The 13,918-nt window shown below is 45.5% G+C and overlaps 1 protein-coding gene across 8 annotated transcripts in view; it reads left to right on the top strand.

The window, feature by feature from the left end:
- Positions 1–13,918, top strand: part of MUS81 (MUS81 structure-specific endonuclease subunit) — a 219,811-nt gene that overhangs the window by 185,443 nt on the left and 20,450 nt on the right. For all 8 annotated transcript variants that reach the window (XM_068260464.1, XM_068260469.1, XM_068260462.1 and 5 more), the window contains 3 exons: positions 265–423; positions 4,178–4,305; positions 13,114–13,226. In XM_068260464.1, the coding sequence (XP_068116565.1) occupies positions 265–423; positions 4,178–4,305; positions 13,114–13,226 (400 nt within the window). The remainder of the gene's footprint in view (positions 1–264; positions 424–4,177; positions 4,306–13,113; positions 13,227–13,918) is intronic.

Genomic DNA, 13,918 nt, shown 5'->3' with positions numbered 1-13,918 from the left:
AACAGGACAGAAACTCAGTAGCTACCAGCATCACTGCAGAACATCATAGCAATGCAGTTTTCACCAAATCATGACCTTTGTGTAAGTACCGTAGTTTGATGTTTTCCTGGTGACCATTTGTAGCACAGTTGCATGATGAATGAAGGGATATTATCAAAAATGTACCAGCTGATTGGTTCCTAAGTAAGTCTCTAGCTATTAATAGTATTGTTTCTGTTGTGCTGACAATGGATTGTTTATGGGATCTTGTTGTTTTTTCCACAGTGTTCCGCAGTACAAGAAGCTTAGTCTGCTCTCCTCCTCAGAGACTCGGCAGGCCAGTGCTGATCCTGTGCAGAGCGCCTACCAGCATGTGCCGGATTTCACCCTGCGTCCAGGCCAGTTCAATGTATTGCTCTGTGTCGATTTCATCGAAACCACCGGGTAAGACTCAAAAAGCAGGCAGACATTCCTGGATCCATACACAATTCACTTTCTTTTCTCCTAAGATATAATTTTTCATCTTCTGGTTAAAATAACTCTTCAGACCTCAATTATCTTTATGTTCATATGGATAATCTTGAATCTTGATAATACATGACTCATAGCTCTTGTAATGACCTTGATGATTCTATTCTGTCATAACTGTTGTATATGACTTTGACCTTTTTTGAACTAATAAAAATTGTTTTACCAAGAAAATAACTCTTCAATTCTTCGAAGAAGAAAAAGTACTGAATTATTCTGAGTATTTTCTAGCTTGCTGGTGGTTTTATCAGCATTTTATTAACACGGTGTGAAAATATCACCTTGGAGAAAAGTTAGGTGAAAAAGTGAATTGCATATGGGCCCAGATATCCAATGTTACAATAATGCCCAAGCACACCTGAAATCGAACAAGGCAAATTTTCAAAGCAGTCAGAAATTGATTAGTGTAAATTTAGTATCTTCCTCCACTATTGCCACTCAGTCACCGCTGCCCACAACTGTCTAATAACAGCTGAGCTCCGTACACAAGTCAGCAGCCAGTTTTATTGGCTTCTAACCTGTGATTACTGTGAGCCAATCACAGCCAAAAGCTGGGGGGGGGGAAAAAGGCTGTGAATGGAGACTCTGGCCACAAAAAAGTTAACTGATCAGGGACACTTAGCAGCGCAAAAAAAAAAATCAAATCTGGACTTACCTGGGGCTTCCTTCAGCTTGAAAGGTCCTTTGGTGTCCTATGGGTCCCTTCTGTGATCCCGCTGGTGCAGTGACGGCTCCAGGAATTTTTTTTTAGGGGGTGCTATGCAGGTGCTGGACCAATTTCCGGAGGAGCTGACGATCTGCGGCGTGCGAAGCGCCGCACCAAAAAAATGGGTGTGGCTACTACCTGTGGCGTGGTCATGACCGGATGAGGGCGGGGCTAACTAATTTAAAGTGAACCCAGGGTGAGAGTGATATGGTGGCTGCCATATTTATTTCCTTTTAAACAATTCTAGTTGCCTGGCAGCCCTGCTGATCTATTGGCTGCAGTAGTGAACTGAATTACACCAGAAACAAGCATGCAGCTAATCTTGTCAGTTCTGACAATATTGTGAGAAATCACCTGACCTGCTGCATGCTTGTTCAGGGTCTATGGTTGAAAGAATTAGAGGCAGAGGACCAATACGGCAGCCAGGCAGCTGGTATTAATTAAAAGGAGATAAATATGGCAGCCTCAATATTATTCTCACCTTGGGTTCCCTTTAAGGGCTTGATTCACAAAGCGGTGCTAACTGTTAGCACGCCTGTGAAAACCCCCTTAGCACGTCTAAACGAGCTTTTCACGCATAAAACTTTATGCGCATAAAACTTTACACGCGTAAAACTTTACGCGCGCACTGCACAGAGCGCAGGGCGCTCCGCACGAATTAAAGCCTATGGGACTTTGCGCGTATAAAACTTGCAAAGTTAGTGCACGATCTGTTTGAGAAATCCGGTGCTAACCTACTTAGCACCCTGGTTAGCACGTCTAAAGTCTTTAGACGTGCTAAGTAGGTTAGCACCGCTTTGTGAATCAAGCCCTAAAAGTGCAACGCAAAGACAGAGGGCCCAAGTTCTGGTGACCCTTTCCCCAGAAAATTCACATAATTGTGCAGGTTTTCTCAAGAAAATACACGTAATGTGAGCAGATTTGCACAAAAACACGTTCAATGACCCCAATATGCAAAATAGTTATCAGATATGACCCCAATATGCACAATCGTTATCAGATATGACCCCGATATGCACAATCGTTATCAGATATGACCCCGATATGCACAATCGTTATCAGATATGACCCCAATATGCACAATAGTTATCAGATATGACCCCAATATGCACAATCGTTATCAGATATGACCCCAATATGCACAATCGTTATCAGATATGACCCCAATATGCACAATCGTTATCAGATATGACCCCAATATGCACAATCTCTATCAGATATGACCCCAATATGCACAACCGTTATCAGATATGACCCCAATATGCACAACCGTTATCAGATATGACCCCAATATGCACAACCGTTATCAGATATGACCCCAATATGCACAACCGTTATCAGATATGACCCCAATATGCACAACCGTTATCAGATATGACCCCAATATGCACAACCGTTATCAGATATGACCCCAATATGCACAACCGTTATCAGATATGACCCCAATATGCACAACCGTTATCAGATCTGACCCCAATATGCACAACTGTTATCAGATCTGACCCCAATCAGCAGCACTACCTGAAAAAGAAAAGAAAAACCCATTTACTCACCTAGTCAGAAGACAGCCTCTTCCGACCTCCTTGTGGCGCGCAGCTCAGCTCCCATGATCCTCTTCCTTCCTGCAGCAGCCTGCATCCGGCGAGCAGGGCTACGGGAAAATGGCCGCCCGAAGCCCTGCACTGCAGACTCCAAGTCTGCAGAGCAGGGCTTCGGGCGGCCATCTTACCGTAGCCCTGCCTGCTGCTCCGTGCTGCTGCTGTGAACTGACTCTGCGTCTCTTAGACGCCTGTAGTCAGTTCACGCCAGGGGGTGCTTTGGGGGTGCTTGGACAAATTTAGGGGGTGCTTGACGCCCAAGCACCCCCCTGGCGCCGCCACTGCACTGGTGGCTCCATTAACCCAGGGACTTCAGCCAAAGTCGTGCATGCTTGGTCCATCTGCGCACCCCGCACGATTATTGCCCCAATTTCTGCAAGCGTCCTGCCCATGCACTGTTCACTCAAGGACCATGCATGCGCAGGACGCTTACACTGACTGGCATGATGACGCGGCAGGTGCGCAGAACTTCGACCAAAGGCGCTGGGTTAACGGAGCCGGACGCCGAGGAACCTCGCGAACTACGCGGGGCTGAAGGAAGCCGCAGGTAAGTCCAGATTTAATTTTTTTTTTGCGCTGCTCAGTGTCCCATTTAGTAACAACAGCATAATGTCTCATACTGACTATTCCTTGCAAAGAACTGTGTATTGAAATGTTTACCATGAGGCAGAATACTTACATTGTTGACTTTATATTTTTATCATTGAAAAGGCAGATACAATAATAAACATACATATGAAAACAAGATAATATCTTTTATCCATTTATGGACCTGGCCTTAGACTAGCTCAGAAGGGTTAGGGTTAGTATAGAAAGTTAGTAAAAAAAAGAAACTGACTTTCTGTGTGAATGTCGTATGGCTCTTCCCTGATTTGTGTGTAATAAGGCATTTACCCTTCCGCAGTGTGTTTATAACCAAAGAAAGTAAAATAAAAGAGCTGTGAGAAATGGTTTCTTATTTCAGATCGGGCAGGGTGATGAGAAGTATACATAGCTTTTATAAACACACTGGAAGGGTCTGGGAAGGGTTAAATGCTTCATTATACACTGAGCAGGGTGGAACTGCAGAGCTGTCATACTGAAGTGGGAGGAGTCTGGAGTAGTCGGGTGATCTGCTGCATGCTGGGGAGCGATCCTAGCGTGCAAATGATGCAAATTGTATGCAGCTGGCAACAGGACCAATTAGAATAATTGACAGAAAGTGCATTAGATTGGTGCAGTTCTAACCTGCACACAATTTGCATTAAATTTGCTTGCAAATTGGAGTTATTTGCTGGAGTTATTGATTTCTTTTTTTTCTTCCGCTGTAAACAGTCAGGCTTGGTTAATGTGCCTTATTGCTTAGAAGTCCATTCTGTTTTGTCAGGGGTGCTGCACACAGGAAGCAGGAGTTGGTTTCGGAGCTGAAAAGAAATGGGGTCACTTTTGATGTACGCAAGCTGCACATTGGAGACTTTTTATGGATTGCACAGGAGAAAGTACAGCCTGTTCCAGGTGAGTAGAGTAGAGGGCGTATCAGACAAATCGATTGACTTACAAAATATCGTCAAGGCGGCATCAAGTGATAATTCATGCTCTTAATTTTTTGTGCGGGTTCTTTTTTCTGCGTGATTTGCCAAAAATTGTTTTCTTCACGGTTTAGGTGAACTCCTAAACAGATAACATTTGAGAAAAAGCACTCAACAATACAAAACTGTCCATAAATACTAGTTGTTTCCGTATAATGTCCTAATTTACCATTAATTTGAGGTGGGGATTTGATGTTTATACTTACCATTATAGAACACAATTGATGTCACTAAAGCACTAAGGGTGCTTTCACATCAGACAACGCGTGCAGGAGCCGTTCTCCTGCACGTGTTGATAGCCTGCGGCGGGAAGTCGGGTATCTGCGGTGCGACGAAATCAGCGGCGGTAGCTATTAATTGAACCCGACGGAAAACGCCGGCTCCCGGGTGCGTTGGACGAAAAACTGTGCCTGGGTGCGTCGGAACCGCAACGTGCCGAAACACAGCGTCTGGTGTGAAAGGTAAAATGAAAGTCTACGGACTTTCATTTTAACTTGGTTAACGCAAACTTTAGCGTTGGGTCAAAATGCTTAAAGTTTGCGCAGATATGAAAGATCCCTGAGAAGCTGTCAGCTATACTATCTTGGAAAAAACACATACTGTATATAAGTAGATAAATACTTGCTCTACTTACATAACAGATGTATTGCTCTGTCCATGTTTTGATTTTAGTGATTTTTCTACAGTTAAAAAAAGAGAAAATCCTTCTTAGCATTTCCCACTTTAAAGAGACTCCGTAACAAAAATTGCATCCTGTTTTTTTATCATCCTACAAGTTCCAAAAGCTATTCTAATGTGTTCTGGCTTACTGCAGCACGTTCTACTATCACCATCTCTGTAATAAATCAACTTATCTCTCTCTTGTCAGACTTGTCAGCCTGTGTCTGGAAGGCTGCCAAGTTCTTCAGTGTTGTGGTTCTGTGATGCATCTCCCCCCTCCTGGACCCTCTATGCACACTGCCTGTGTATAATGATTTCTTGAGATGCAAAAGGAAGGATGTATACAGCCTGCTTGTGTATGGATGTATTTTCTATGTGTGGACATACTGTACATCAACCTACTTCCTGTTTTGGTGGCCATTTTGTTTGTTTATAAACAAACTTTTCAAAACTGTTTTTAACCACTTTTAATGCGGCGAGGAGCGGCGAAATTGTGACAGAGGGTAATAGGAGATGTCCCCTAACGCACTGGTATGTTTACTTTTGTGCAATTTTTAACAATACAGATTCTCTTTAAGTGTGGCTATTTTGAAGCCAATCCTGATGTCATTTCCTGCCCTACTCTCCTTGCCTGATTTGCCCACCCTTCACTATAGAAAGTGCGTTGTCTCAGCATGAGAAATATTGGCCAATCAGAGAGGAGCAGAGGTGTGGGAGGGGAAAACAGGAGGGAAAGAGGCTTCAGCCAATCAGGCTGCATTAGTTAAGTCTGAGGGGAAGTAAAGAAGCAAAAAAAGGACAACTCAGCATACCCTGCAACTTTTTGTGTACAAAATTTTGTGTGTGCCTAATAAGAGTCAGGTAAACTGGGGAATGATCATTTATCAACAAGAAAAGTAATAGTGATTTTAACGTTTGGATTGCCTGGTTAGCATCCTTCTTACTTGTTTACCAGATAAAAATAAAGAATTGATTTTTGATTTTATGCCCAACAGTTACACTTTAACCACTTGAGGACCGCCCCCAGCCGATGGGCGGCGGCAAAGACCGGGCCCAAACGACCGCAATACGCCCATCGGCGGGGGCGGCTGCGGGAGTGTCTGTGCGGCGATCGCGTCATTCGTGACGCGATCAGCCGCCGGGGACTGGCTCCGCCCACCGTTCGTTGTAACCCGCCGGCCGTTCGGAAGCGCCGGCGGGTTACTAGCACCCGGATCGCCGCATGTAACAAGTATAATAGGCTTTGTAATGTATACAAAGCCTATTATACTGGCTGCCTCCTGCCCTGGTGGTCCCAGTGTCCGAGGGACCACCAGGGCAGGCTGCAGCCACCCTAGTCTGCACCCAAGCACACTGATTTCCCCCTCCCCTGCCCCCTGATCGCCCACAGCACCCCTCAGACCCCCCCCTGCCCACCCCCCAGACCACTGTTTGCACCCAGTCACCCCCCTAATCACCCATCAATCACTCCCTGTCACTATCTGTCAACGCTATTTTATTTTTAAGTCCCTAATCTGCCCCCTACTCCCTCCTGATCACCCCCCCACCCCTCAGATTCTCCCCAGACCCCCCCCCCCAGACCCCCCCCCCCCCGTGTACTGTATGCATCTATCCCCCCTGATCACCTGTCAATCACCTGTCAATCACCTGTCAATCACCCGTCAATCACCCGTCAATCACCCGTCAATCACCCCCTGTCACTGCCACCCATCAATCAGCCCCTAACCTGCCCCTTGCGGGCAGTCTGATCACCCACCCACACCAATAGATCGCCCGCAGATCCGACATCAGATCACCTCCCAAATCCATTGTTTACATCTCTTATCTCCTCTAAACACCCACTAATTACCCATCAATCACCCCCTATCACCACCTGTCACTGTTACCCATCAGATTAGACCCTAATCTGCCCCTTGCGGGCACCCAATCACCCGCCCACACGCTCAGATTGCCCTCAGACCCCCCCTTATCAATTCGCCCGTGCAATATTTACATCTGTTATTCCCTGTAATAACCCACTGATCACCTGTCAATCACCCATCAATCACCCCCTGTCACTGCCACCCATCAATCACCCCCTGTCACTGCCACCCATCAATCAGCCCCTAACCTGCCCCTTGCGGGCAATCTGATCACCCACCCACACCAATAGATCGCCCGCAGATCCGACATCAGATCACCTCCCAAATCCATTGTTTACATCTCTTATCTCCTCTAAACACCCACTAATTACCCATCAATCACCCCCTATCACCACCTGTCACTGTTACCCATCAGATTAGACCCTAATCTGCCCCTTGCGGGCACCCAATCACCCGCCCACACGCTCAGATTGCCCTCAGACCCCCCCTTATCAATTCGCCCGTGCAATATTTACATCTGTTATTCCCTGTAATAACCCACTGATCACCTGTCAATCACCCATCAATCACCCCCTGTCACTGCCACCCATCAATCACCCCCTGTCACTGCCACCCATCAAACAGCCCCTAACCTGCCCCTTGCGGGCAATCTGATCACCCACCCACACCAATAGATCGCCCGCAGATCTTCTCTCCTCTAAACACCCACTAATTACCCATCAATCACCCCCTATCACCACCTGTCACTGTTACCCATCAGATTAGACCCTAATCTGCCCCTTGTGGGCACCCAATCACCCGCCCACACCTCAGAACGCCCTCAGACCCCAGCCCTGATCACCTCGCCAGTGCATTGCTTGCATCTATTTCCCCCCTCTAATCACACCTTGAGACACCCATCAATCACCTCCTGTCACCCCCTAGCACACCTACCCATCAGATCAGGCCCTAATTTGCCCCGTGTGGGCTCCTGATCACTCGGCCAAACCCTCAGATCCCCCTCAGACCCCCTTCCGATCACGTCCCCAGTGCATTTATTGCATCTATTTTCCCCTCTAACCGCCCCCTGAGACACCCATCAATCACCTCCTGTCACCCCCCTAGCACTCCTATCCATCAGATCAGGCCCAATACATCCTGTCATCTAAGAGGCCACCCTGCTTATGACCGCTTCCACAAAATTTGCCCCCTCATAGACCACCTGTCATCAAAATTTGCAGATGCTTATACCCCTGAACAGTCATTTTGAGAAATTTGGTTTCCAGACTACTCACAGTTTTGGGCCCGTAAAATGCCAGGGCAGTATAGGAACCCCACAAGTGACCCCATTTTAGAAAGAAGACACCCCAAGGTATTCTGTTAGGTGTATGATGAGTTCATAGAATATTTTATTTTTTGTCAAAAGTTAGAGGAAATTGGATTTTTATTGTTTTTTTCACAAAGTGTCATTTTTCACTAACTTGTGACAAAAAATAAAATCTTCTATGAACTCACCATACCCCTAACGGAATACCTTGGGGTGTCTTCTTTCTAAAATGGGGTCACTTGTGGGGTTCCTATACTGCCCTGGCATTTTAGGGGCCCTAAACCGTGAGGAGTAGTCTAGAATCCAAATGCCTCAAAATGACCTGTGAATAGGACGTTAGGCCCCTTAGCGCACCTAGGTTGCAAAAAAGTGTCACACATGTGGTATCGCCGTACTCAGAAGAAGTAGTATAATGTGTTTTGCGGTGTATTTTTATACATACCCATGCTGGGTGGGAGAAATCTCTCTGTAAATGGACAATTGTGTGTAAAAAAAATCAAATAATTGTCATTTACAGAGATATTTCTCCCACCCAGCATCTGTATGTGTAAAAATACACCCCAAAACACATTATACTACTTCTCCTGAGTACGGCGGTACCACATGTGTGGCACTTTTTTGCACCCTAAGTGCGCTAAGGGGCCCAAAGTCCAATGAGTACCTTTAGGATTTCACAGGTCATTTTGCGACATTTGGTTTCAAGACTACTCCTCACGGTTTAGGGCCCCTAAAATGCCAGGGCAGTATAGGAACCCCACAAATGACCCCATTTTAGAAAGAAGACACCCCAAGGTATTCCGTTAGGAGTATGGTGAGTTCATAGAAGATTTTATTTTTTGTCACAAGTTAGCGGAAAATGACACTTTGTGAAAAAAACAATTAACATCAATTTCCGCTAACTTGTGACAAAAAAAAAAAATCTTCTATGAACTCACCATACTCTTAATGGAATACCTTGGGGTGTCTTCTTTCTAAAATGGGGTAATTTGTGGGGTTCCTATACTGTCCTGGCATTTTAGGGGCCCTAAACCGTGAGGAGTAGTCTTGAAACGAAATTTCTCAAAATGACCTGTGAAATCCTAAAGGTACTCATTGGACTTTGGGCCCCTTAGCGCAGTTAGGGTGCAAAAAAGTGCCACACATGTGGTATTGCCGTACTCAGGAGAAGTAGTATAATGTGTTTTGGGGTGTATTTTTCCACATACCCATGCTGAGTGGGAGAAATATCTCTATAAATAGACAATTGTGTGTAAAAAAAATAAAAAAATTGTCATTTACGGAGATATTTCTCCCACCCAGCATGGGTATGTGTAAAAATACACCCCAAAACACATTATACTACTTTTCCTGAGTACGGCAATACCACATGTGTGGCACTTTTTTGCAGCCTAACTGCGCTAAGGGGCCCAAAGTCCAATGAGCATCTTTAGGCTTTACAGGGGTGCTTACAATTAGGCAACCCCCAAAATGCCAGGACAGTGAACACACCCCACAAATGACCCCATTTTGGAAAGTAGTCACTTCAAGGTATTCAGAGAGGAGCATAGTGAGTCCGTGGCAGATTTCATTTTTTTTTTGTCGCAAGTTAGAAGAAATGGAAACTTTTTTTTTTGTTGTTGTTGTCACAAAGTGTCATTTTCCGCTAACTTGTGACAAAAAATAAAATCTTCTATGAACTCACCATGCCTCTCACTGAATACTTTGGGATGTCTTCTTTCCAAAATGGGGTCATTTGGGGGGTATTTGGACTATCCTGGAATTTTAGCCCCTCATGAAACCTGACAGGTGCGCAGAAAAGTCAGAGATGCTTGAAAATGGGAAAATTCACTTTTGGCACCATAGTTTGTAAACGCTATAACTTTTACCCAATCCAATAAATATACACTGAATGGTTTTTTTTTTATCAAAGACATGTAGCAGAATAACTTTCGCGCTCAAATGTATAGGAAATTTTACTTTATTTGAAAAATGTCAGCACAGAAAGTTAAAAAAGTCATTTTTTTGACAAAATTCATGTCTTTTTTGATGAATATAATAAAAAGTAAAACTCGCAGCAGCAATCAAATAGCATCAAAAGAAAGCTGTATTAGTGACAAGAAAAGGAGGTAAAATTCATTTAGGTGGTAGGTTGTATGACCGAGCATTAAACCGTGAAAGCTGCAGTGGTCTGAATGGAGAAAAAGGCTCTGGTCCTTAAGGGGCGAAAAGACTGTGGTCCTGAAGTGGTTAAAGTGAACCTCCGGACTAAAAATCGACTCAGCAGCACTGAAAAGGCCTAGTGTTTCTTTAACAGTTTCACAGCATCAGAACTTTGTTTCTCTTATCCTAGCCTCATTTTTAGCTGCACAGAAGAAAACGGCCCGGGCTTTTTCCCCCTGATGCTGTGCAAAGCATGATGGGATTTCTGATGTTGTTGCTCTTGTTCTGCTGTTTTGGTGCAATTTTTTTTTTTTTACATTTTGAATTTGACATTTGAAGCCTAGCGTGTGCAGCTGGGAGGGGTTATCGGGACACAGGACAGTTGGAACTGTGTCTCCTGCTCCTTGTCACCTCTTTTCAACCAAAAAGATGGCTGCCCCCATGACAAAGATGGCAGCCCCCATGAATCACAAACATTTGCCTGTTCTTGTAAAACAGGGTGGGTAAAAAATTATATTACCTATCTATTCTAATTAACATAACTAATGTAACTTAATGACAGTATGTTTGTTTAGGCTGAAGTTCCCCTTTAAGAAGAGTAAAGTATGCCATCTATGTCACACTGAAACAACCATCCCTATAAAGGGGAAAGGGCCTTTGACACCATTTGTCATCGTCATTTTTATTATAGATATAGGGCTCTATTCATAAAAAACTTGTGGCGTAAATACTCGTAGAGGTAAAATACCGCAGCGGTATTTTACACTTCTGGGTGGTCATTCATAGAAATCTTGCCAGCTGAGATAGCAGAGCGGAGATCTCCCGCTGAAAGCTGGCGGTAAGCTGTCGGAAGGCATGCGGAAACACTTCAGCCGGCAGAGTCCCTCCGTGCGCTGCTCTCTCTGGGAGGTCTGTCCCATTCACTTGTATGTAATCCGCAAAATCAGAGGAAGCGGTATTTCCCGTCCACATACCGCTTCCTCTAATCTTTATGAATGGCCATTTCGTTACTTTTTTCTAGATAAATCTAGAAAAACACTGGAGAAGGCGGAAATTTCTCGCTCTGCTGGGGGATTGTAGATTTTCATGCGGGAACAGCTTTTATGAATGCCCACTTTGCTAAATGGACGGGAAAATCCGCTGTTTTGAGCGGAAAACTTGCGGTAAGGTTTTATGAATAGAGCCCATAGTGATATAGTGCCAGAAAAGTCTGTGGTGCTTCAGAGTTACAGTGGCACAAGCAAAGTATGGAGAAAAGTACATGGCATCAACTAGGATAGCACAGATAATACACAGCCATACAAAATACTGGGTATGAGACACAAAGGAGAAAGGTAAAACAGCAATTCTGTGCACATTTGATTTTATGCCCGACCGTTACACCTTAAGGGTAGAGAGCCAATAAACTACACTGTACTCTAAATTAACCCCCTTGGCGGTATGAAAAATACCGCCAGGGGGCAGCGCAGCAGTTTTTTTTAAAAAAATTTTTTGTAAATCATGTAGTGAGCCCAGGGCTCGCTACATGATAGCCGCTGCTCAGCGGCATCCCCCCAGCCCCGCCGATCGCCTCCGGCGATAGGCGATCAGGAAATCCCGTTCAAAGAACGGGATTTCCTGGAGGGCTTCCCCCGTAGCCATGGCGACGGGGCGGGATGACGTCATTGGGAGACCCGATCCACCCCTTGGCGCTGCCTGGCACTGATTGGCCAGGCAGCGCAGGGGTCTGGGGGGGGGGGGGCGCGCGCCGCACCAGATAGCGGCGATCGGGCGCGCGGCGGCGGCGATCGGGGTGCTGGCGCAGCTAGCAAAGTGCTAGCTGCGTCCAGCAAAAAAAAATTATTTAAATCGGCCCAGCAGGGCCTGAGCGGCACCCTCCGGCGGCTTACCCCGTGTCACACACGGGGTTACCGCTAAGGAGGTTAAATTGCCTCTTATTACCGGAACATATCTTATCATAGTTAGGGCTCAAAGTTTATTCATTCTTTTTTTAAGGGCCCTCTCTATTGACATTAAATAAAATGTTAGAATAAACTCTCTAACCTTCTGCCCACAAGCACTTTGTGTTTGTTGCCCCAATGTTATATCAGAAACCACGACTGCAAAGGCTGACTCATCTCTGTTTCTTCTCTGGCTCTGAAAGAGGCTCACTGTATCTGAAGACGCTAATTGGATTCAATTAAACCCCCAGCTGGGTAGGAAATATGTGTTGATCATGGAAAAGGCACTGTTGGATGCCTTCCACTTCTGATCTGAAGAGGTAAGGGCAGGTTAGATTTCCATTGTGCCTAGTAAGGGCGTGACACCCTTCCACCCCCTCCCCCACTCCCCCATTAAACAGATCTTCCTGCCCCCCCCCCCCCCCGCCCTTCTGGAGGGTATGTGGGCTCGCTCCTCGTCCGTTCTCCCCTTACAGAGTGAGCGCAGCATAGCACTGTCAGTTCTCCTACTGAGTCCCCCCGCTTTCACTCTACTACAGCATGCCTGACTCCCGATGCATGTCATGTAATCCGAAGCCAGATGGGGCAGCATAGAGCAAGTGGCTGCTGGGAGAAGGAGATGCAATGGGTAAATATACAGTATTTACACAGCGCCACTCTGCATGTGGGTGGGGAGAGGGCCCCCACAGCCCCTGGGCATTGCGAGGGCTATTGCTATAACCCTGGTGCCTAGCATTGGGCTGTAAGGAATTGATACTACCGAAACGTAATTGCTGATTTTTCATGTGTATGTATGGGCTGTAATTCATAATGATTGTCATTTGTAGGACAACTGCGTATCCCTCAGCCTCGGGAGCTGGTGCTAGATTATGTCATTGAGAGAAAGAGAATGGACGATCTTTGTGGAAGCATTATAGACGGCCGTTTTCGGGAGCAAAAAGTAAGTGTTGGCCTGAAGGAGAACTCTGTAAAGTGCCGTTGGATTGGGCGTTCAATAGGAAATTTGTTCTTCACACATCATCAGCTACACAAGTTTGAAAACTTAGCTAAACCTAAAACTGAACATGTCCAATTCTGAAAGCTGTCATGCTAATTAACATAAATAATAGGTATAACCTTTACAACTCTTCTAATTGCAGCCTGGGGCTGATTGCTTGGCTCCCACCCATGAAAGGAAGCCTTCTGCTTCTCGTTGCTCCTTTCGCTTTAAAGGGCGTTGCGTGCAATTTAGCCAAGTAGAGTACATGGACTCTCAAAGGCTACCAGGAACAATCATGAATGATGTAGCCAGGAAAGATGTCTCATTTTGAAACCTTAAAGGACAACTGAAGTGAGAGGAATATGGAGGCTGCCGTGTTTATTTCCTTCTAAATCATACCAGTTACCTGGCAGCCCTGCTGATCTATGTGTTTGAACAACACCAGAAACACTTATGCAGATAAACTTGTCGGATGTGACAATGTCAAACCTCTGATCTGCTGCATGTTTGTTCAGAGTCTATAGATAAAAGTATTAGGGCCCTTTTCCACTAGCAGTCGCTAGCGTTCACGCTGAACGCTAGCGATTGCTGAATCGCAATTACCGGCGATTCCCCGACGTTTGCGGCCGCGATTTTGCTATGCTATACACTGC

The sequence above is a fragment of the Hyperolius riggenbachi genome, chromosome 11 (assembly GCF_040937935.1).
Source record: "Hyperolius riggenbachi isolate aHypRig1 chromosome 11, aHypRig1.pri, whole genome shotgun sequence".
In the NCBI taxonomy this organism is placed as follows: Eukaryota; Metazoa; Chordata; class Amphibia; order Anura; family Hyperoliidae; genus Hyperolius; species Hyperolius riggenbachi.
The sequence above is the reverse complement of the archived record's forward strand: the minus strand, read 5'-3'. Positions and strand labels throughout refer to the sequence as shown.